Raw genomic sequence first — 26,138 nt, forward strand, 5'->3', positions numbered from 1 at the left:
CCGCTCTTTAATATTTGACCACACTTCATTTGCTTTCATCAGACTCTTATTTGTGCAGCGGTGGGTAATCTCACTCAGGATCGTGCCTGATGTGTTTGGACACCACACCTCTGGGCTCAGGCTGGGAGCTGTACTTAACGTCTGCTTACCATCTCCACTTCACTGATGATGAGTTTTTAAAAAACAAAACAGCTGTATGGACAACTGACGTCAGCCGAGCCGCTTACAAAAACACTCAATAAATAAATTAAATAAGCTGTATTACTATTAATAATTATGATTCTGCTTGTACTCCTCTCAGCGAATGCCTTTTTGGTTACTTTACTTTCTGTCATTATTATGTCTTAATGCCTTTATCCTAAAGGTGCCTGTCTAAGGTGGGCCACGTACTCCTTACTCCCAACTTGGGCTAACAAATTGAAATACTCCCACCACCCCTGCTCTCAAAAAAATAAATAAATAAATACATTAATTAAAATCTGAGTGCCCACCCAAAGCATATAAACTTTAAATACATAAACAAATTATGTTTGTTTATATTAAAATATGCCCCAGAATAATTTCCCATTTTATATTCTAAATATAAGTGTAAAATAAAGCAATTTAACAGTGTTGAAATGCTCTAAATATAACTATCTGCTTATGCTCTGAGCTGTGAGGACAGGTCATGTTGAAAAATGATTGACACCGGCATTAAGTGTGTGTGTGTGTGTGTGCGTATGTGGCATTGGAGGAAGTGGTCTCTAATGTGTTTTGGAAAATATCCATTTACTTAGTATTTATAGAGTCTGAAAGCCCCAAGGAAGTGTCTTTATCAAGTGATGCATTGGCTAACTCTGATCAGTCCTGTGGCAGATCTGATGCAACACCAGACAAATTTAGCCCCACCTACAAAAATCAAAACTGCCTAATTTTACGTAATTGATTATAAAAGTCTTCATTGTCTCTGCACTTCCTCAGAGCACCTTCATCATTAAACACACAGGTCATGCTCAGAGTTATGAAAGTGAGTGGCCAATGGCTTTCAGCTGCCTTTCATATTGATACATTTATAATATTTATTCATATTGATACATTTCATAAACTGTGGACCAAGACAAATGCTCCAAAAATAACTTCAACATCTCACAATCTGTCCATTTCCTTATAATCTTGTCATTGTGGAGATATCCACTTTAAATGTTGGGGTCCTGGGGAACCTAGACCCATGCTAACCTTTTAAAGCATTTTTCCATTGCATGGAACCTACTCTGCTCTCAGTTCAGTAACTGACACCTTGTTCATTTCCCATTTCCACAGCTCCTTCCTGAAATGTAGCTGGTGTTGTCTCTAATGGGAACGGCTGGCTTGGAAACCACAACAACAGTGACAGTAATGTTAAACATTTACTTATCATGTATTGTTGTTGTTGTTGTTTGGGACTGAACACAGCTCCATCATCAGTTCAGACAGATCAGTAGAGTTTGTTTCTTTCGTCGACCACTGATCCAAGGAGCATTTCAACATCTTCAAAAGACCACATCGTAATTTTACGAGATGCAGTTGTAGGTTGGGTAAAGGGGTTTATGGAGTTGTGTCGGATGATTAAGCAGGATTGTTACATAGTGATGACTCCTTCTGGCCAATCAGCACTCTACAAGGTTTAAACATCACAAGCAAGTAGGTACTAAAATGGACCTGGTTCCAGTAACCAGATTTACAGAATGGAAAGCAAAACACAAAGAAGAATAAAGTAAAAAAATATATATATGGGCAAAAAGCTTGGGCCAAAAGTCTCTCTCATCCCTCTTTACATTCCCTCTGGAATCATGTCCTTAACCATTAGCACTTTGTGTAACCCTCTAGTGTTGACACATCCGAACCACTCGCCCCATTGTCTTAAAGCGAGGGAACGAGTAACTCCTACATGGAGAAAAACAGGGCCATCTGTAAAAGCTATTAAAACGGTCCATACATAATGAATACGTACCACTGTCGACTGCTATTGTAGCAGGACGCAGGGATCCATTAGTGACGGAGGATTTGCTAGACCATGCAGGCCTAGATTTGAAGCAGGGCTATTATTAAATCATTAAGGAGGTAAGAGATGGCTTACAGGCCACTATATCTCTCTCTCTCTCGTTCCCTTTCCCTCGTTGCTGCTCCCCCTCAGCCTCTCGCGCTTTTGTTTAAAGCGTCGCAAAATCATTTTCCCCGCTGTAAGTAAGTGATAATAAAGAATGGCTGTGGATAGGTGGCGGAGCTGGCCTTTCAAAGGACGCCTTACTGCAGAGACTTTTACGTAACCATATCCATAAGAGTGCTGGAGAGTAAAAAAAAAATTATATATATATATATATATATATATATATATCAGACATTCTCTGTGTCGCCGATAGATATGAATTACGCCCCTGCAAGAGAAAGAATTATTAAAAATATGGAAGGAATCCATTACTTTAACTGTCACGGATAAGCCACAATAGGAGGGAGTTTATCGCACTTTTATATGTGCTGCTTGTAAAACTCTATTAATGAAGTGGTGGATGAGTGCTATAAGGGGGTTCTGACAAAGAGGGCTTTATGGATTAAGTTGGAGGCTGAAATTGGACTGCTAATGTTATTATGATACACTTGTACAGTGCTTTTCTAGACACTCAAAGTGCTTTACATTCTTTGGAACATTAATTTAGTTACCTCTACCATCAGCTTCCAGCTGGATGACACGACAGCAGCTGATCCCCGCCAGTACACTCACTACACACCAGCTACCAGGGAAAGAGGAGACAAGAGGGAGTGATCGAGGCAGTTTATTGATGACGGAGATTATTAGCAGGCCCCAGGATCTTTATGACCTCAGAGATTCAGGACCATAGTTTTAAATCTCATTCCAAAGACAATAGATCAGTACAGTGTCCCTGCACTGCATTGAGATCCACCAAGACCACAGGGACAGCGCCACCTGTTGGTCCCAACCACTCCTTCTAGCAACCAAGCTTTACTTGGAGGTCTCCCATCTAAATGCCAGCCAGGTCCAAACCTGCTTAGTTTCGGTGGATATGTATGTTGTGCTGTTCAGGGGGTATTCCTGCTGGTAGGTATGAAACCGGTACCCAACATGTAGTAAAGATTTGTGGCTCATTGGCCAGCATGCATGGACTAATATGTGCAATGTTTATAGAAGCACATACCAGTGAATTCATACTTTAAAGCCAATGTTCATGTAAAATTCTGTTAATTTTTCCTCACAACTGCTGAGCTTTCTGATCTGTTTGTGCACTGAGAAAAAAAAAAGTCTAGTGTTTATGCACAGCCCTATCTCTGTAAATGGGAATTAAGTAAGTGATCTCTCCCTACATAGCACACTCAGGCAGCTGGATGCATTTTGATGGTGGAGAGTCCTCCAAATGTTAAAAAGTATGAAAAGAAATGAGGATGTTGCTCTATTCCTGCTCCATAGGTGTGTATCACTGAATTACTTTTGCTGTTATATTTACAATACATAATGTGGATCTGACACTAAAGCATCTGAATAAACACAAACCAGTGGGGGGTTTGTTTGGCTGTGTGAACAATATTTTTCCAGAATCCTGTAATAAGTAATCACTAAAAGATATAGTGATATTTGATATAAGCACATATCAAAATAAATTATTATACTCAGATAGTGGTTTCTCCTGTCCACGACCTTCAAAATCTCCAGGAAGCTGATTTTGTAGCTATGCACACATTCACAACAACATGAAATTCATGACAGCCATCACTGGTGTAGCATAGTGGCCACCACAGACTTCAGCGAGGCAGACTGGAGTTCAAATCCAGCCCCAGTTCACCTCACCATGCTCTCCACCTATAGGGATCATTGTGCAATACTCCTAACACTGCAGTCTCCTAACATTGTAATGTGATTAGACCTATAAGTCCCCCAAATAAGTGTGTCTACTAAATGCCATATAAGTAAATGTAATACAAATTATATAGTGTTCTAATTGCTGTCTACTGAGAGCATTATAGAATCTCACGCATTTTCTGGAGCAAGGAAGCACCATCCAGTATCTTAGGGAGTTGGAAACATCATCCAACATCAGTACCTTACCTCACCAATGCCCTTGTGGTGGAATGCCATCAAATCTTAAACCCCACCACCCACCCCCAAAAAAGAATAGCACCCAGCATAACATCTGGTTTTGAATGTATGCTCTTAAGTGTGTTAAAATGTGTTGTGATAGTTTAGAAAGAGGTTCTCACAGTAGACGTCAAGTTTAATGATGGCGCTCTGTTTTCCTTCAGCGTTGGAGCACTCCACTCTGTAACTCCCTGCATCCCGACGGGTCACGTTCCAAATCTCTAATGCCCAGCCTTCAGGAAATTGGTACCGATGATCCCTCTCTGCACAAACACAAAAAAAAATCAAAAGTTTGGTGACACTGGTATACCACCAGCGGGATTCTCACGGGTGCTTAAGGTACACTGATGTGCTTAAGGAGCAAAGTCTTGCCCAACTGCTCCAAGCTTCTGTAGCACACTGCGGCAAAGCTTCATGTTTGCTCTGATAGGAAAGGGTCAGAACACTCAGCTTCTAACTACAGTGATCCAGCAAGCTGGAACTGACTACAGACTGACTATAAACTCTAAAATCCTGCTAGCTGATGTCACTCAATCAGGCTCAGTTAAAACATTAGCCTCTTATCACCTGCTACTGTTTCATTTGATTCTTGTGAATTCATTCGATATTTTTGGTCTGGTTTAATTTCCTTTTTACTTTGGGTTTGGCTTTGAAAATTATTTTATTTATTCTATTATTATTATTCTATTTATTTACTCTTCAACTTTTGTTTTCTTTCTACAATTTTATTTATGTATTTACGTATGATCAACTTTGCTGCTCTTTGACTTATTTTTTCAATTTTATATTTTTTACATGTACCACCTCCCTAAACACTGATGCTAGAACTCTCCTTTATGGCAATGCTATTCCCTAATGGCAGAGGTCACTTTGCGCTTTGGATAACGCTGTTTTGGTGCATGGCACGATAGGAACATGCATACTGTTAGGCAGATGGTTGTTGTATGATGGCTGATGGGTTTGCAGATACATGCCTAAAGGATTCAGACTCTTAGAAATAAACACACAGTTGTCCTATGCAGCATGTGCCTGCTCTGGCCTGTGGAACTTATGGATGTCGGGCCCTGAATGATATCGTACTGAAGAAATGTCGAGTTAAAACACAAACACACAGCTGTCCTGTGCAGTGCTTGTCTTCTGTGGCCTGTGTGGAGTGGTGGGGTGATGTGGGGGGGCTCTGAACTGATGAGCACTGCTCCACAGAGTGGTGCAGACTGCAGACACTCTGTAACATTCAGCACGACAGCGATCCTCGTTTAGACGCATACATTAACACACCAGGCAGAACCACATCTGGCAAGCCACAGAGCCACAAGGCCGCCAATGTTTTATTCAGTGCACATATGGCAGTTTGTGTGTGTGTTTGTGTGTGTGTGTTTGAGAGAGAGACAGAGAGAGAGTGCAAGAAAGAGAGAGAGAGAGAGAGAGAGAGAGAGAGAGAGAGAGAGAGAGATTGTTACCTTTAACCATTTTCTCCCCCTGAAAGTGCCACTCACAGGAGATCTGGTCTGGATTGGCCGAGACCAGGACTGGGAGAGTGACCATGTCGTCCTCAGTGGTCTCGATCATGGTGGGCTGCTCCTCCGCAAACTCTGGTGGGACTAATTCAAACACACACACACACACACACACACAAAGATATTAGGGGTCACTCCTGAAAGCTCTATTGAAGATATCTATTTAGACGGCAAGGCAGGGCTCCAAGTCTATCGCAGGTCTTCACACTCTCATCTAGTAGAGGATCAAACCCAGGACTCTGAGAACCCGGAGATGGCGCCACCCTTATATATTAATTCACTAATTCATTCATTTATTGTCTGTAATACTTATCTATAATTGTCTATTATCCAGTTCAGGGTCGCGGTGGGTCCGGAGCCTACACGGAATCACTGAGCGCAAGTTGGGAATACACCCTGGAGGGCGACACACATTCACATCTCGGGACACTGAATCGCCAATCTACCTACTAACATGTGTTTTTGGACCGTTGGAGAAAACCGGAGCACCCGGAGGAAACCCACGCAGACACAGCGAGAACACACCAAACTACCCGGAGTGGGACGCGAACCCACAACCCAAGATCCCTGGAGTTGTGGGACAGCAACACTTTCTGTCGTGCCACCATGCCTCATATATATATATATATTATTTTTCAGGTCTGTAAAGTTAGACCACATTGATGTGAATCATTTTGTGGTCAGTAGAGTTCCCTCAGTTTTCTATAATGATGTGTTTCCCCTTTGTTTGTGGTGGTCTCGCTGTAAACAGGGTCTCGCTCCCAGTGGGACCTCTTCATAAATAAATAAAGTCCCACATATGTTACAGTGCGGCTGCAGGTCCTCCTCTTTGTGCGCAAATCCAAAGATTAGAAACCACAACCACAGTCACATTGCCTGCATTCAGAGATGACGTAGCTGAAAAACCAACAGCTAAAAGCGTCTTCAGTCACAGCGCCTAGGTTCTTCTCGCCGCATTACTGTTGACGAGACAGAACCGAGGTTTATTAGCTGTAAACAGCACCATGGTGAAAGTGTGCAGTGTGTGTGTGTGTGTGTAAACAAATGCTAATGTTTTATTTATGAACAACCAACTCGTGTACAACATGGAAGGGCTTTTTCTGTTCACTCTGCTTTCAGCAAATGTACCACACACACACACACACACACACACACTGGCCCAAATCAAATTATTTACAGCCCAGTTCAAACAATCCATTTAAACTGGTTTTAATGCAGAGCTGTGATTGGCCGGTGGCTGGTAAATAGTGTGTGTGGACACTTTGGCCAGTGGACGCTTTTTTGTGTTATTTGTTTAATGTGTTATTGTGGAGTGGATGACTGTAGACTTAAGATATAGATAGATACAGATATAAAACAAACACAAAAATGACAAAATTGTATTTGTGAATTGTGGGGACATTACATATACTTCCATTTATATTGTAGACACCCCCACACCCCTGACCAGGTTCCACAATGTGAGTGTGTAAATGGGTTTTTGTCCCCACGTTGTGATATATTCCTGGTACACACTCACACACATACCCACACAGATCAAATAAAAGCCTCATCTGAGGGAAAGTCATCAGACAAAAACAGCAATTAATGTTCAGCTTTCAGACAGAAATCTCAGACGAATGAGGCAGGGTTTAATAAAGAGCTGCTGAAACACATCACACACACACACACACACACACACACACACACACTTCATGCTCTTAGATTACAGCGGTCTTTGAAGAGGTGGCCGGTCCATCAGGTCAAACACATCAAAGTCAGACCTGCTGTCGAGCCTTAAACCTGTAATCAATTCAAGAACAGAAATGTATCCATATAAATAACTGCCCCTCTCTCTCTCTCTCTCTCTCTCTCTCTCTATGCCCCCCCCCCCTCTCTCTCTCACTTACAGAGTACATTGAGCGTGTAGAAGGTGTTCACTCCCTCAGACAGCAGGCTGCTGAAGGCCTGGCAGGTGATCCTGTTGCTGTGGTGATGAGAACTCAAAGGCAGGGTCAGTTTACTGGTGACGGAAACACCACCAAACTCTGCTTTCTCAGGAGCCTGCTCTACTCCATCCAGCCTGAGAGAGAGAGAGAGAGAGAGACAGACAGAGAGAGAGAGAGAGATTCACATGAACGTTAGCCTCTTCATCTGTATTTCATTGTAATTTTTGATTTTTAGTTTTTTGTTTGGCGTTTATTTTGCTCCGTAAAAGCTGTTGAGTTTTGTCTTTCTGGGCCATCTTCGTATTTAGTTTTTCCCACTAAAAAAACAAAGTTAAATCTCATCCACAGTAGAGGGAACAAAGGGAAGGGGACACTGGAGTGGCCTCCATCTTGGGAGCCTTAAAGTGAGATTTTTTTTTTTCTGCAGCAGCAGTTATTGACCGTTCAGGAGACAGACTCTAACAAGGTAATGACTCAGCGATCACCGGCTGCCTGTCCAAGGCCCGAATGCCAGGGAAACGAAGCTGAAGATGGATTGCTGAGCTGCCCGCCTGCCTGCCTGCCTGCACAAACACTTCACAGCCCAGAGCTGGGAGTCTGGAGCCATTACTGCATCAACACAGCTTTCACTTCTTTCTTTCTGGAGAAGGATGAGCGAGCAGCGCAGACACTTTGCCTGTGATGGATTGGAAGCGCAGTGCTTTACATACTGTATCACTGCACCCATCATTGAGCTCATCGCTTTCTCTCCCAGTGACATTAATCTAATGGAAAATGCAAAGTGTCACATCTCTGATCGAAAGTGCGAGAGTGAGCTGTTGGGTTTCCAAATGGAGAGAACGGAGGACGTCTCTGTGTTCCACACAGAGAGTGGGGAGGATGGTTTTTGATAGTGTTATAAAGGTTAGGATGAGCCTAAAACCTGGCTCGTACTACAGGATTTTAAAAATCCTAACCGGTGTTGGAAACGTGAGACATCCCACACATAAAGATATTTTTCACAGATTCGTCAGTGCGTGATCATAGTTAGTTCCTAGTCCCCACACTACAAGAAGCACCCTGAATGAAACATCACACAATTTCTGATCACACACACACCGACAAACAGCTCCGCTCCTCACAGGAGTTCTCTCAAAAACTACATCCCAAGAGCAAGGCTAGGGCTGTGTCCAAAACAGAAAGCAGAGGTACCTTGCACTCTTGTTGCCTCATAAGGCTGTATTTGGAAATGAATATTTTTTAACCCAGTTACAGAGTATTCAATATTACAGCACATAATGAAATAATCCCAGCTTGACTCTCATTTATTTATCATCTTTCAGGTCGATGTTAACATGATGGTTCACATCTGAGAATCTGAGTCCACCCCACAGTACAGGATTCTGATCCAGGATTCACAAGCGGGGCAGCCCCAACTGCTCTGGGAGAAGATCACAGGAGTAAAGATTATAGACTTCCCACATTACAGGATAATCTGGAAAGATAATTGTTTACAATCTCCCTAAAATCGGGGCCCTCTTGCATTTGTCAGGAGGACTGAATCTGCCTTAAAATTGCTCTGATTATCCTGTAATTTTGGCCAAGCTTAAGTTGAGAACTTGTACTGCGATTTTTTTTTCTTTTACATAATTTATTTCTCCAGTTCTCAGTGAAGTCAATCTGTGCTGGCTCTGTCTAGTCTCAGATTTAGGGACAGCTGGGGTCAACAATTGGGAGAGAATATTCATTAAAAAAAAAAAAAATACTCAAATAAACATGTTTTTGTCAACCGGATCTGGATTTTAGGCACAGGGGTAGGGTAAAGTTTAGGACTAGGGTTATGATTAGGGTTTGGGACAGGGTTATAGTTAGAATTATTGTCAGGGTTTATGATCAAGGTTAAAGTAACGGTTTGGGTTAGAGTTAAGTTTAGAGGCTGCCCGATTTTTCACTGGGTAGGCATCAGAAATTCATAAATGTACAGCCACAGAGTGTGCTCTATGTCTCATGCATATTTTTAAAAAAATATATATATATATGGTATGTAGAAAGGTTTGTTCTTAAACTGAAATGTCTCGTGCCTTGGCCAGTGAAAAGGAAGAGAGACAAATTGACAGAGTACAGATATTATTGTGTGTAGCAGAGCCTTTTAATTCAGTGAGTTTTTGACATGATCAGAGCTGAATGCCTTTACAAAGCACACTGTAGAACGATTAATCATGTCTTACTCCATGAATAAAATGTGCTTTAACCCATTTCCACTTTACTGCATCAAAAACAACAGCAGCATCAAGCTACTAGATCTCCAAGTTTGTTTTTGCTATTTGCATATTCTGGCAAAAAAGAGAGGACACATTTTCAAATGTCTGGTTTGGTTCAGCAACAGCTTTAAAAAAAAAAAAAGTTGTGTAGTGTGTGATCTTAAGTCTTCTTATGTGTGTTCTCCAAGAATCTAGTCATCTGCAAACATCAGTGGGAAAGTATGAGATACCCAGTCTGTATATAATTAACACAGGATTGAAAATTGTGTATTATTCCCAAGGCTGAACTGTATATCAAGTGTCAAAATTACTGTGTAATTACTGATGGAAAATGCATGTAGGAACAAAGCACTGCTAATGCAAATTCACATAGGTATACATTTGAGGTTTAACTTGTATAATCATATAACTATATCATGTTAATTACGATGTGATTATTTAGCAATGGCTGGAGACGGTATATGTGTTTTACCATAGGCTAATGCATCTGTGACAAAATTAATCATTAGCAGAGATTCTCTCCTTAGCCATATTATTAAGGTGCAAGTACACACCCTTAATACAAAATGGGGCCTTTCTATCATTACACCAAAACAACACAGGACACTTCCACAACACCTGTGCTTCCAAGTGAGGTGTTGAACGTAAGCTATCTTTGCATAATGTGTCTTTAAAGTTTGGAATGGTTGAATAGAAGGATGGATAGATTGGACAGAATAAGTAGTAATATGAGGAAAATTATGTAGTATTGCGCCTAGCAGAAAGTGCAAAGAAAGCTGTGAAAATGCATTGGTCCCATACCTGGTAGAACCCAGACTCCAGCTGATATTGACCTTTGGGTTGCTGCTTCCAGCAAGGCATTCCAGACTGAGAGTGTGTCCAGCTCGCAGCTCATCCTGTTTTGCCACAATCTTCACACTCACTGCAGGAACTGTTGACCATGAAACAGCAAAACATAAGAGAGCCTGGAAAGGACAATTGATTGTGACAGAACATGTCCTGCTCTCAAGCAAAAAAGCAGAGATTTAACAGCTTCATAACAGTTCTGTGAAGGAATGATTTGATACAGGGGGTGTTCAAGGGGATGACTCTGCAGGAATATGTTCAATGCTTAATACTAATGGTGCGTTGGTGGTTTTACAATGGTCTGGTAATGGGGGGGTTTACAGTAATAGGATCAGCTTAGGGCTGATGGAAGTGGTTTCATACTATTAAGGCATCTGCAATGATTATATGCCATAACAAATGCATATGTAATTCATAGCTATGTACCCTACATCATACCCTCATGGACACTTCCATATCGTGGTGGTTTCCTCCCACGGTCCAAAGACACACCTTGGTAGTTGAATTGGCTACTCAAAAGTGTCCAAGTGTGTGGTACCCTGCACAGTACTGGTGCCCCCTCCAGGGTGTGTTCCTGCCTTGCGCCCAAGTGATTCTGGGTAGGCTCTGGATGCTTTTTGAGTGCGGAAACCATTATTTTATAACCTACAATTGCACTACATAGGGTGGAGGAATACATTTGAAATGCAGCCCTAGAGATTTGGTGGTGTAATTGCAGAAGTATAGAAACACAATAAATGTTGTGAGGAATGCTCACAATGGCGTAGGGCACTTGCGCAGTTTACTGTGTAGACTCCATATTAATTTGATACAACAACACAGATCAGTCTTAACTCACTTATTTGAAGTAATATTCATAAAAGAAAGCCAGGTTAGTGCTGGATACATGCTATTGCCTAATTGTTGATGATGGATAATTACAAGATAATTACAAGTCTACAACGATCAACCACACTCCAATGCATCCCAAAGGTTACAAATTAGGCTCAATCTTTCCACAAGCAGTTTCACCGCTCTGCATCCTGATTCAGGGGCTTTATTAAACCTGAAGCCAATGACAGGCTTTGAGCATGGTGACCGTAGACTACTATGCAGTTGCTCCAGGGCATCTCATTTCATTTCACACTGTTAAACTGTAAGTGGATTACACAAGCCAGGAGTCCACATCTGTACACATCCTTGCTTGAACATCTGGATCCACAGTGAGTGCCCCTTAAGGTAGCTGAATTCACTCATTATAAGGGGTGTTTACAAATCTTTATCCTATCCCAAAAGTCATGACCCACATCAGTACGCTCCAATAAAAAAAAAAAAAAAAAAAAAAAAAAGAACAGAACAATAAACAAACAATTATTAATTCTTCAGGGTCTAAAGAGATCTGTGGAAGCATTGTGTTTAATTATTTAATGATTCCAGTCCCTGGTGCACATGTTTTATTTTTGTAAATAAACTGGAGGGAAATAAATAAATAAAAGCTTTGGGTGAAATCAGATTTCCACCATAAATATATATGGTGTGTTGTGGAACTCTGTTCCGCAATGGAGCACCATGACCTCACTGTTGTCTTTGTTTGTGGAATGCCTCCTTCAAATCCTCACAGAAATGTTCCAACAGGTTATGCCCCATATAGTGATTCTCTCACAAGAGGGTGACTATGTTCAAAATATTCATTGATTCATTCATTATCTGTAACCGCTTATCCAGTTCAGGGTCGCAGAGAGTTCAGAGCCTACCTGGAATCATTGGGCGCAAGGCGGGAATACACCCTGGAGGGGGCGCCAGTCCTTCACAGGCAACACACACACACACACACTCACACCTACGGACACTTTTGAGTCGCCAATCCACCTACCAACGTGTGTTTTTGGACCATGGGAGGAAACCGGCGCGAACATGGGGAGAACACACCAAACTCCTCACAGACAGTCACCCGGAGTGGGAATCAAACCCACAACCTGTACAAATATGTATAGTACAAAATCTTTCATACATTCAGACCACTAGATGTCAGTGTAATGGCTGCAGTGTAGTGGCTTATTCCAGGTTTAAATAACCCTAAGGGATGCAGGCTTCTTCTGGTACTCACACTGGACGCTCAGCTTGGTCTCGGCTGACTGCACTTTTCTGGCCTCGTTGGTGGCATCGCAGCGGTATGTGGCTAAATTGTCACTGGGCTGGAGTGACAAGAGAAGCTCTCTGGAAACTCCACGCTCAGAATGGACATGAGAGGATGAGAGCTGGACCACTTTATTGTTCTGATGGAGGAGAAACAAAAACATGGACTTTGTCTTAGAGCTCACTAACTAAAGAAAACAGAGAAACTTCCACAACCTGCTCTTGTGGTAAAATGGTATATATTTTACTTACAGGACAAACATTTGTAGAAATATTATGTAAATCCCTAAACCAACATGCTAAACCAGATCCAAAGCCCTAGACCTAACCCTAAACCCTACACCAAACATCTAAACCAAACTCCAAGCCCTAAACTTAAGTCAAAACCCATCCCCTAAACCAAACCCTTAAACTCAACCCCAAGCCTTAAACCTAACCCAATCACCTAAATCAAACCCTTAAACTCAACTCCAAGCCCTACACCTAACCCAAACCCATAAACCAATCTCCAAGCCCTAAACCTAACCCAAACCCTATCACCTAAACCAAACCCCAAGCTCTAAACCTAACACAAACCCCTAAACCATATCCCAAACCTAACCTAGACACTATCTGCTAACCATGCATCTACACCGATCCCCTATCTCCTAAACCAAACATCAAAACCAAACCCCAAGCACTAAACCTATCCCAAACCATATCCTGAACCAAGTATTTAAAATAAAAAACCCTAAACCTAACCCCTTACTCATAAACCCAACACTTAGATTAGAAAAAGGACCCTTGTGAGCAGACTAATCATGATTGCTAACACTGAACCCAACCCTAAACCTAACCCTACATCTAAACTGATCTCTAAACCTAAAGTGTGAACTCCACAAGTATAAAAAGGCAGTGTTGCGTGTTTATGTAAACCCAGGCTTTATTTGTAGCCCTATATAACACATAAGCCTGAGTGTGAATGTATGTGGTGAAACAGCACCACCAGTTAGTAAACATAAAATACCTACAAATTCTGATGCAGCAAAACATTTTAGTACCTATGGACATTCAGTTTAGGTTTAGATGTTTGCCGTAATTCCACCTCTTACCTGCTTTTTTCACCGTGTGGAAATATCACAGTATGTGGATCTAAGGACAAAAGTGAAGTGTTGCTCATGTAAGTGTAGGCACGTATGAGCCATTAGGTCAGATATTATAAAGCAGGGGTTCTACTTGGGAGCCATGTTGTGGTCCATGAGGGGTTGTGAGGGATATGTATAAAATTATTTTTACTTTGTGGCCCTCTAGGTGTCTTTAGCATTGAGGGACAAGTTGACAAAATATGCAGAGCAAAACAAATGTTTTACAATTACAAAGTGCTACTGTATGGTCAGTGGAGCTGAGAGAATGGAAAGTGAGTGTAGAAACACAGAGATGGTCATAATATTCTGATATGCTGGTATAGAATACCTTATAAAGTGTTAGACATGTGAGTGAATATGATTTGAAAGGTAAATGCTGCTCATAGTGTCAGAAACATTCAGAAACATCACCTTCAGCCATGTCAGGCGGCCAGTGGGGTTCCCTCCGCTAGAGAAACACACCAAGCGAATGGTCGTCCCTGAACGAAGAGGAGTTCCTGCCACGGGAGCTTCCAGCCAGACCTTCTGAGGAGGATCTGAGACAGGGAGGGAGAGAGAGAGAGAGTCTATGAATCTGTAATTACCGTTACTATAAATGAGGAAATATTCAATCACCACAAGTGTCTATGTATGAAGTGCTCCAGTGCCGTACTCACAGTAGACACTGAGGGTTTCTGACTGGACTTTGGAGAAGCGTGTGCCCTTGTTAAAGGCCTCACAGGTCAGAGGGAGTCCGTTCTCCTCTCTGGACACAGTGTGGGTCAGGTTGGACATGGTGGTCATCCCTCCATTCTCTCCCTTCAATATGAAAGATTCATGCAAAATGATGATATTCCAGAGAATCTGAGCATTTCTTTTGATCACTTGTGTCGTTTCAACCCAATATGAAGTGTAGCTAGCGATTTCAGATTATGTTTGAAATATTGACACACAACCCAAAAATTTTCAATTTTGGAACCAAACTTGCATCTCGCAAGTTTGGTTCCAAAATTGAAAATTTAAATGAGCATCTCAGATATTTTTTAATATTTCTGTGTCATGAGGTTTAGTATTAGACATTTGTGATATCATTTGTGATATCGATTGTGATATCATTGTGACACCCCCCACATGGTGCTATTTCCAGTCTTTTGGAGCTTAGCATTATGTATATGTTTAGAGGAAAGTGAAGTTTTCAGACTGATTTGTCAGAAATGTATGTAAACTTACATGAACCTAAATAGTAGACATTTTATGAGTTTAAAACTAAATATTTACCTGAATTGTACTTTGACCGTTATAAATCTATTCTGATTAAGGTCATTCTGTCAGCTTGTTTCTCCCAAACAGTGGAATTATACTTACATTAGTAGTGTTCATAGATTAAAAATATATAATAAAAATAATAAAGTTATTCCTTGTACTTTTGGCTATATATATATATTATATATATATAATTGTAATTATAAATGTATTATAACTTTATTAAAATACCTCATAGTTTGCTGAGTAAATGTTTCATTGAGTTCTTTAGCATTGGACACAGCAGCTTTAACAGAGGCAATGAAGTCTATAGCGCAGCTCGCAGCTCAAATGAGGAGATGAAACAGGAGCTCACATATAGATACACCTCCTTGATTTTATTTCTGTTTGTGGCCCTGGTGTGATGTTTTCTTCCATCTTTCATTTGTGTGGTAATAGATGTTTTCTTAAGGATTTTCAAGGAAGTTTTGCATCTGCATTTGGTTTTAAGTTTTGTTTGCTATTTTAATTTGTTATTCACTAGCCAAAAAAAGAAAAAAAAAAAAAGAAAAGAAATCCACGTCTTGCACTTGCATCCCACCTCCATGCTTGCTTCGTTACAGAAATAATCTCTTGACTCAGTGATCAGAAAGTACAGATGTTCTGTTTGCTGGCCTTAGCTTTACAGCCACAGTGTACCTTCAGGTGTAAAGGAAAAGAAAACAAAATCCATGTTTATTTTAATACAAGACCTAAAGAGTGGCTGAAGTTCTTACTTGCTTTCCACCAGACTGAGTGTTGGTGTTTTTTTTTTTTTCCCTTGCCTTTCTGAGCCGGGTACATTCGTCAGCAGAAGTTTAATGTAAGTCTGCCTGAAGAGACTCGGCTTCACTGCATTAATTACAGACGAATGAGGCAAAATCACATCAGGATAAAACACAAAAACAAGCAGCAGAGGTAGTGAAATACTGGCCTAAAAGGTCAGTCTGATTCTAATGGAATATCATTTACCTATACCTATATGTATAAACCACAGGGAAACAAATGTAAATCTAAATGAACAAGGCTGGGGGCAGGGAGGCATGGCTCCATCGTGCTGGCTTTTATTCACTTACGTTTCATTCAGAGACAAATCCCATAGAAAGAGAACTTGAAAAAAGTGGGAAGAGGGATTGAAAAGCCCCCTCCCAATCTCACAGGAAATTAAGTGGCAGCTAATAGAATCCAAAGCAAAGGCTGAGTCAGTGGAGCCGTCACTGGGGTCAAGGTGTGCCGGCTTTATTTTGTAGTATAATAGCCAAATTATACTTTTAATCAAACACTCCACCTTGGGAAGCCGTGTATTGTCAGTGGACGGACCCCGGAGGGGGCTTTTCACTCGACAGTGTTTTATATTGTCCCTGACTTCAAGGCTGAACTCATCAAGCACTCAATAAAGAGAGACCCTGCTTACACACTTCTGCTCTCTTTGAAAGCAATTTCAAAGTCTCGCTTCAAAAGTTCCCGTACGGAGCGCCACCATTCGTACAGGACTAAATTATTCTGCACTACATGAGGCCAGAACTGCGAGATGCCAAACAGTACATAAATGAGACGTGATTCTCAGAAAACAGACTGGCATAATATAGTCTTACAAGTCTTTTAATTCTTTCTTGTTTTCTTGCCACCCAAAAAAAGAGCAGCCCATAACCCAGAGGTACTACATTAACAAGGCTTCACCAACGAGAGACAGAGAGAGAAATTTCAAAACTATCATCACAATAGACAAAGTGTACTCACACTTGCCCTATTTTTCTTCTACCGTGCCTGAGCACAATTGTCCTCCCTTCCTCACTGGAGTTCATGAATGTACTTTGGGGCTTATTTGGAGTCTCAGATGCCTTTACAGATGTATTGATTATGCAGTGGAATGATTTTTCTTTAAACATAAATACACATAATTTTATGGAATCTAATATTTTTGAATTTGACCAAATATCTTGGAAAATCATTCATCTCCAACCCAGCAAACACTGATATGTTTACAATGTGTGTCACATCACAATTAGGTTCAAATTCTTTGCTTGGGTATGGTTAGCCATAGTACAGAGCAACCACATTATTAATAGAACTTAAATAGAGTGGACTTTGGTGGTCAAACATGCTCAGGCGCAATAAGGATTGTCTAGTTCGAGTACACATTTAGTTGCCTAACAGGACTGATGTAGCATTGTATCTTCTGAAAAACTCATATCAACGTTTGAGATTTGAGGGTTTGAACCTCATAGTAGTGAAATATACACCATATGACCAAGCTTTGAGGACCTGCTCAATTCCTAACAAATCTCCAAAAAAACAATATAGATACAGCTAATAGGTCCAGATCAGATTCCTAAGCTATGATTCATAGTAATTGTTCTATTACTAAGTGAATTCATATGCACCGTGGGACTGTTTCATTAAAACTTACAAATTATAATGTACAAGAAGAAGAAATGCAAAAACAGTGCTGCAAAATTATATTGTGTCTGAAACTGTTCAGTATAAAGAGCTAAAGAGCTAACCACAAAATTTTTTGTGGTTTCTGAAGTAACAGTGTACCCACAATGCACCACAAAAAAAAAAACAGCGTACAGCCAATGTGGCCTAGTAGATCTTGAACGCCAATGACCATAACACACTGTACAGTTTGGTAAAAGGTTTTATTCCTCTGAATTCAGTTTACTTTATTAGTTCGTATTTAGTGATTAAAATAGTGTAGGGAGCCATTTCAAACTCTTTCACTTCAGAGAACACCGTTCCACTGTTCCATGCCTCAGTACCTGTTGGCTTTCTACTTCTACGTAATCTTGGAGCCTCATATAAAGAACATACAACCAAAAACTCTATACCAGATGGGGTTCAAAAGTGCCTGTGGCTGGATTATTATTAAAAAATTTAAATTATTATTGCTTACCTCTGAGATGGTGACGGTGGCATTGTTGAGCTCCTTGAAGCCCAGCCACCAGCGGATATGGACAGGAGGGTTGCTGGTTGATGTGTAGCAGCACAGACTCACCTCCTTCCCCTCCACAGCTTTAAAGGAGCCCAGCAGTCTCACCTGAGCTGGCTCAACTGGAGCACAGTGGGACAGCAGAGAAGACCAGACAAAAAAAAAAAAAATAGAGGAAACCCAAGGTTAATACAGTGATACACAATGTTACAGTGGCTCAGGGCTCAAATCTAAGGAGCTTACAATCAGATACAGTACGTCCAATCCATGCTGTAGTAGACTACTGGGATACACAACACAACACATATTATACTACGATTAAACTTCACCTGTTTAATGACTTCCCAATACAAAATTATTCAGAATTATTCATCTAAATATTAGCTCATAACATTTTATTTGAACATGGCCTACACAGTAAGTATTCTACACAGAAAAACTTGGTTTCTGTCAAGAAACCAAGCAGAGAGACCATAGCATATTATAACATATGCATTAATAACAAACATTTAATATACTGGAGTATTAATAAATAACATGAATCAGTGTTCACAATATGATCGTTCACCTTCTGTATCCACATTATACTGTTAAGGTCATGGTGGGTTCAGACACTACCCAGAATCATTTTTTGCAAGGAAGGAACACACCCTTGACAGAGTACCAGTCCATCACAGGCCCATTACGAACGAACAAAAACACTCTACATGACCAACATTTGGCACATTTGTAACACTGTTATAAATAACTTGGTCAAAATTTTCAGTTCCACAAGAAATTGTCTTAAATTGATGAAGGAAATCATGGGTAAAATAATCATATTTGACTGTAGGGAATGACATTCTCATTAGTGACTAAATCAGAAAGTTAAAAAAAAAAACACTTAAGTGAAAAAATGTTATCTATAAGAAATGATAAATAAATACACTCTTAAAAATGTGGTTCTTGATTAAAGACAGTGGCTATATTTAGACCCGTATGTTCTATTCAGAATGATATGTAAGCTTAAACGGTCCTTTGCATGGTAAAATGGTTCTTGGTATTGGCATATTGATTTCAAAATGTTCTCTATACAGAAACTAATGAAACACTTTTTTTTGTTGTTTAATCTGAGGAACCATGGTATCATACATTTAAGCCTACATGATTCTATATAGAAGTCATGGTTATAAATATAACTTGTCATAATCAATAATGATGATTGTAATTTATTACACTGGAATTGTTATATAATTATGTATTCATAAGTATGTATGCAATGCAATGCAAAGGCATTTGAGGTAGCCTAAGCATGACACATATAGTACAGAAATGTTTATAGGTTTAAGAGAAACACAAAAAAAAAGGGTTTGATGTGGAAATGATGAAGGTTTTCTTGTGTGTATATATATATATATATATATATATATATATATAAACACACAAGAAAACCTTCATCACACTGACATTCCCATATCAAACCCTTGTCAGAAACCTGCAAAAACCTATATGCTTTGTGTTTGACGCTGACATAACTGCCACAGAAAATCCATAACTGTTTTGTCATGAGCACCCAGCTTGCCTCAGGTGTGTTTTGTAGCTGTGAGGCAGAAAATGCTTTGTGTTGTTTGTTCTGGCTCCAGTATGTGATGTGACCTGTTCCTTTAAGCCTTCCAGAATTTCAGAACAAAGGAATAAGGCCCTGCACTGAGGCAGCTAGGCAGAAATAGAGGGGAAAACTCAGGGACCGAACAAATGACCCTACGCTGTAACAATAACCTTTACACACACACACACACACACACACACACACACACACACACACACACACACACACACACACACACTACAACATCCATCACTTTAATCTCCACAGCTTAAATATCTGCTTTGTTCTCTTTTACTTCTACAGCTGTATATTTTGTGGGACAAACTCTTTCCTTACGAAGAGCATCCATGAGCCCCTGGCAACCATTTACTTGTTATGCTTTCATACATGTAGAGACATATACTCTTCAGATTCCTTAAATACAAACACCACATACACACTACTGCAAATGCAATTGTACATGCAATTCAGATATTATGTTATTATTTGTACTTATTTCATGTTCACTGAGCTCCCATCCATTGGTGGTGCTGTTTCACTAAATACAACTCAAAGACTTCCAAAACGCAGTTGTCTAACTAGAGAGCATTTCACATCATAGTGTGCACTCTCCTGACATGTTGGCTGTCCCAGTTGTTAGATACCTCATTATGCTGTCTACTAAGAGATCTTAATCTGGCCAAATTTTAAGGCAGCATCGTACACTTCCTCAGCCGAAAAGGCAATCCCATGATGCAATGCCAGAACAACTCTCGTCTATTTCGCTATTCTCCCAGAGAAAAATAATTAAAATTGTAATAAAAATGGAAAGATTAGAATTTGCCGCGCTGAAACACCAAGGCGATGCTAGCGGCTGAGGTAAAAAAAAATAAAAAAAACACTGGTTATATACAATATACAGTGGGTGTGAACAAGCCGTGATGCAATTGCTCTCTAACTAGAGCGGCTCAGTAATCTGCCTCATGAGGACAGAAGACCATTCAGATGCTACCTACAGTTGTCTATGCAGTCAGTGCCTATCTAGGTAGCTCACTAGGTTTTGGGACAGACCCTGTATATACCTGAAGAAAATCTTGTAATCTGTTTTACACAAGAATGAACCACAGACATTTCTAATGATTGGACTTAGAATTAACTTTAACTTTAGGGTTAGGGCTACATTAACAGCTAATTTCAGGTTTAAGTTAGGTTTAGGTAGAGGGGTTTTTAAGGCTGATTTCTAATGCTGGGATGCCAGATATTTACCTGAAAATCTATGAATATAATCAATGCACATTATAAAATGGCAATTATATTTAGTACACATTGTACAAATTTGAGAATATTTTCTGTCTTTAAATATGTATGAAATCCCAATATAACCAGTTTGTAAAGTATGGGGCTTGAATAACAATTTTTTACTTTAATACATATTGATTTACTGGGGATTCATTTATAGTAAGTCTATTTGTGCTGCATTTATTTGGATTTATTACCTTTGTTGTTAACATATCAGCATAAATATGATAATGCAATTAAGACATCTCAAGAAAATTGTAGAACAGAAATCAGGCTCAGTTAAATAATTAGAGTTAAACAACCCCTACAGCTTCTTTAATCTGAACAAACCCTGGAGAACACTGGGGGTGTGACGTACAGCAGGTGTTTCTGAAATGTTCTCTTCCTCTGCAATAAATTTCACACATCATGAACTTTAACTGGATTTTAGATATCCGGGATATGACATACATTTTTGATGAGTATTCAATTGGCCATCAACTGGATGATAAACCACAGTCCTTTTCTCTGATAATTGATCTTTCTTGTTTATTTAGAACCTTAAATATGAGTGCTCTCATTAAAAAAAAAAGTGCATTAATAAAGACCTATGTATGAGTCAGCCCAAGTTGTTCATGATAGAAACTAGGAATGAGATCTTCAAATACAGAACTCCAGATGCTCCTAATGTTTCAATATTATGCTTCTTTATGATTTGTAGAATTTTACATTCAGAAAGTGAGCACCTGTCCACAGGTGGCACTGTTTCACTAAATCCACTCAATTCCTCTGTAATGTATATGAAAATTGGCTACAGAAACAGTGTTGTAATCTGTTTATGGGAGTGTTACACAAACACAACACACAGCTGTTTATTTTTGTCAGGGTTAGGTTTATGGTTTTGTGTTAAGGTTAAAGGTTAGGTTTAAGGTTAGGGTTAGAGTTAGGTGCTAAACAAGTACAAAAGGCCACCATTTCTAACAATATGGAGCTTAATATTAGAGTTATACGTAGGGTTTGTGTTAGTCTTAGATACATTTTAAAGCTGAATTTTCATAGTGAGTTACCAGAAATTCATAAGAGTTAACAAGAAAGAGTTAATAAGAGAATTCATATTGTATGAATTTTTGGAATGCTAATTGTAGTAAAATAATATCCATTGGTCAGTTTTACCCAAAATAGGGGTGGACACACAAATCCACCAATAACATATGCTGAGAGACTAAAATATATCTTGTGGATCTCTTCTCCTGGTCATATTCTCATTCCTGCAGATGAGAGTGAGACAAGATCTCGGGATGAGATGGATCTGAAAGACCAGCACACCCTACTGATTCAGGAATATATGTTTATGTTTATTTTCTTTATGCACACTCAGATTTAACTGAATGTATTCTCTGTTTATTTTTCATCTACACGTCCATGCTTTTAGGAGAGAGGAAGCGAACACCTGCATTGTCAGAATAACTCTGTCATATTACTTTTTTTTTTTTTACACAGTTTTTTTATTTTTTACTCTATACTGAAAACTCTCCTTCTGAGGAAGACACTGTAATGTACACCTATATGGAACACAGCTGGCCTTTAAAACCACTGCTGTACCTTTAAAGGTACATTTACACTGTTTGTACATTTAGTGATGTATTTAGTGATAAAATTATTTGTATGTAGTATTATTAAATAATAATGTATTAAACTGATAATAATTAAAACTATAATAACTTAATAATAATAATAGATTGTGGAAATTCCAAGTGTGTTTTTTTTAACTCTGGTAGCTGTGAAGACTCACAAAGGACGGTGAGTGTCCGAGAGATGGACAGAGGAGATCTGGACACCTGGTTCACACTCTCACAGCAGAGAATAGCTTTATTATCCTCTGCCTTCACCTCCATATTCAACACACTGCTGGATTTCTGGGTAATGGTGTCCACCTCCCAGCTGCTGGACAACACACTTCCATTCTGAGAGAGAGAGAGAGAGAGAGAGAGAGAGAGAGACAGCGAGAGAGAGAGAGAGATGGAGAGAGAGAGAGAGAGAGAGACATACAAAACACAGGGTGACAAATTGTGAAAGAAAGAAAGACAAGACACTGTGTGTGTGTGTGTGGGGGGGGGGGGGGGTGTACTTTAGTGTCTGTATCCTGTCCTTGTCCGGACTGTCCAGTGTCTGTATCATGTCCTTGCCTTCAACTCTGAGCGACCCTCCGCTTCCATTTACAGGCCACTTTATCAGAAACACCCCCATTCTACATCCACTCACGGGTCTCTTTATAAGAAACACCCCCTTCTACTTTCATACATTGGCCACTTTATTATTAGTTTTCTACTTCCATTCATTGGCCATTTTATCAGAAACACTCTTTTTATTTTTTCACTCACATTGAGCAGCCTACAACTTCCACAAGGGGGCACCAAGAGTGTTTAGAGTGTTATTGTGTGCATCACAAAAAAAAAAAAAAAAAATACAAAAAACCAAAATGAAACCCACACCAGCAGGGTGGGACCATCAGTTTCTCCCAAGTAGGTGGAACTCCTCACACCATTGGGACAATGTTCCATGCTGGAGGAGTGCACTGCAGTCACCGATGACCCTGTCCTTGCCCACCTTGGTCCAGTGCAAAGTAGCCAGGGGGTTCCCTCCGTATGACACGCAGACGAGCCTCAGAGAGGTTCCAGCCTTCACCTCCTCGCTCCTCAATCCCTCTATCACTGGGGCCTGGGGTGGGACTTCAGACAAAGACAGAGAGAATACAGAGAGGGAATGCAGGAAAATGAATAAAAAGAGAGAAGGGGGGGGGGGGGAGATGGGAGGTAAGCACTGTATGGACTGACATTTGCGCCCATTCCCTTGGTGAGTTTAATCCACACAGAAAGAAAAAAGAGAAAGCAGTGATGGAGTGAGAGATGAACAGATAAAGCAGAAGCACAAAGGTCAATCTGGCCACACAGCTGTCCATCAGGGGGGGGTGGGGGGCTCCAGTTTGAGCCAGCCAAATGAAACATGAACATCGGTAAACAGGAAAGAAATTTTTCTTGTGAATGAGCTGAACTAAACTGAAATGAACTGAGAGAAAGAGAAAGAGAGAGAGGAAGAAGGAATAATAAAGGAGAGAGGGTTTGAGAGGGCGGGAGAAAGAGGACTGTGTGGAGCGGAACAGAGAGTGGAAGTGAGGTAGGGAGAATGAGAAAGAATGAATGTGTATATATAGAAAGAGGGAGACAGAGAGAGAGAGAGAGGGTGTCCGGTCTCTGTGATGAAGTCAGTAGGTTCTGCAGGAGCGAGTGCATTCTGGCTGCTGTCCATAAAGCAACATAACAGATGTTTAAACAGTAATAAGGCAATGCGGAATATGAATAAATTACAGAGTGCCTGCTGAATAAAACATACGCCGTACGCTGAATAACAGCCATGGATGGCCTTTGTTATTGCGGACGAGCGGCGGATGGACGGACGAGGGTCCGGCGGTGACAAAGTGCCGCCTCGCTTGCAATCTGTCCAACTGCGGAGCGAGAGATTTTGATGGGTCAGTCCTGCTGAGTAAGACCCATACACCGGTCATTCGTTCTGCAAGATTAGCACTTAGTGCAGTGGCTGGATAGTAATGGAACCTTGGGGTGGGGGCAACGGGGGTGGGGTGTACATCGTAAAATGACTACAGCTGAATTAACAGCTATGCCACAACATTCATACTTCATCGCTCTCTGGATGGCTGTTATACACTGATCAGCCAAAAGATTGAAACCACTAACCAAGTATGCAAAGCTTCAGATGTAGAACTACAAATTAGGGCTGATAGAATAGACAATGAGTGTTGGAATAAGGCACTGCCTTTAAAGTTATGGTTGCTTTTTGTCCACTGCATCCATTTGAGGGTGTAATTATATGTCGGTTGGAAGCCTCAAGCTAAAGCTGACATCTTACTGCTTAGTTAATGTCCATTATAGCAAAAGGCTATAGCCACTAAGTCTCATATAATGATGCACTTCTGCACGGCGTGTCCTTTTGAGAAATAGAAGAAGTAGGAAGGGGTGCCTTTGTCTGTTCTAATGCTGTCTATCTTCAAAACAGATGCAGCTTATGTGAGGTCAGTGGTCAAGCTGCATCTGACCCGAGGCCAAGCAAAGCTAAAAACAAGCACAGTGAATGTGAAACTAATTACAAGCTTTTCTTATATCAGCGTCAGAGAATACAGCAGTGTTCTCTTATTGTCTACACCTTGGCTGTACTACTGCTTTTTTCCACACTCTGGCTTTGTTTTTCAAGACTTGGGCATTGTCACTGGGGGAAAACGGGTCTAATGGCACTTCCCCAGACTCCAAGGCTACATTCACAGTGACTTAAATTTAATGTTTGTCTTCCATAATATGACACAAATGTCATATTTTAGTCAGGACTGTTTGAACATGTCAAATGCAATCTTTTGGATCAGTCACAAATCAGTCACTTTATTGTGTGTTCCTAGATCAGATACGTATTCAGTTCATTGACATGTGACATGAATGTGAACAGCCAAATCAGATTGCATGCCACTTTTTGTTTGTATGCCGGTGCCTAGTGCTGTTGTCTTAGCTAGCACTGGCAGCGCAGCAAAACTATGAAAGAGAGGCTTGAGCTGTTTCCTAATTAGCACCATACTCCCTGCATAGTGCACTTCACAATTTACTAAACTAAACTACTACACCCAGATAGGACACTAGGTTCAGCAGGTGTCAGGGTGGTGTGAGGAGTAGATTTAAAGGATGCGGACACACTCGCTACAACACGGAAAGGTTTAATAATGAAATAACAAAACAAATTTTACGAGAAACACGAGATAACATTTACTTGACTGGGGAATGAAACAAACGAACTAGATTAGAAACACGAAGACTACGAAAACATTTAGGAAACAAAACGAGCAAGAGAACAACAGAATTCACAATGAAACAAACAAACTCAAAATGACCGATAACAGGAAGTGAGGGAAGAGGGCTTAAATAAACGAACTTAACAAGAGACACCTGACACAGATAACTAAGGACAATTACAGAGAGGCGGAACAAGAGGTGGAGCGAGTGAACATAAACAAAGCCATGTGAGGAGAAGGAAAACAACAAACAGAGCCACATGGAAGGAGGAAAACAACCAGAAAGTGTCAAGGTGTGACAGCAGGAAAATGATAAGTTTATACCTAAATACAGTCAATAAGCAATACGCAATAAATTAATTTCTGAATGTGAACCA

At 40.3% G+C, this 26,138-nt stretch overlaps 1 protein-coding gene across 1 annotated transcript in view; it reads right to left on the reverse strand.

Moving 5' to 3' along the window:
• The window catches only part of nphs1 (NPHS1 adhesion molecule, nephrin), a 140,362-nt gene that overhangs the window by 24,552 nt on the left and 89,672 nt on the right, over positions 1-26,138 (reverse strand). Inside the window, exons 11-20 of the mRNA XM_066682248.1 lie at positions 23,520-23,641; positions 22,705-22,876; positions 18,032-18,189; positions 14,532-14,673; positions 14,287-14,411; positions 12,723-12,891; positions 10,592-10,721; positions 7,512-7,684; positions 5,566-5,706; positions 4,228-4,368 (exon numbers count right to left, since the gene is read on the reverse strand). Coding sequence (XP_066538345.1) covers positions 4,228-4,368; positions 5,566-5,706; positions 7,512-7,684; positions 10,592-10,721; positions 12,723-12,891; positions 14,287-14,411; positions 14,532-14,673; positions 18,032-18,189; positions 22,705-22,876; positions 23,520-23,641 — 1,473 coding nt within the window. The remainder of the gene's footprint in view (positions 1-4,227; positions 4,369-5,565; positions 5,707-7,511; positions 7,685-10,591; positions 10,722-12,722; positions 12,892-14,286; positions 14,412-14,531; positions 14,674-18,031; positions 18,190-22,704; positions 22,877-23,519; positions 23,642-26,138) is intronic.

This window comes from Hoplias malabaricus, chromosome 1 (assembly GCF_029633855.1).
Source record: "Hoplias malabaricus isolate fHopMal1 chromosome 1, fHopMal1.hap1, whole genome shotgun sequence".
Taxonomy (NCBI): domain Eukaryota; kingdom Metazoa; phylum Chordata; class Actinopteri; order Characiformes; family Erythrinidae; genus Hoplias; species Hoplias malabaricus.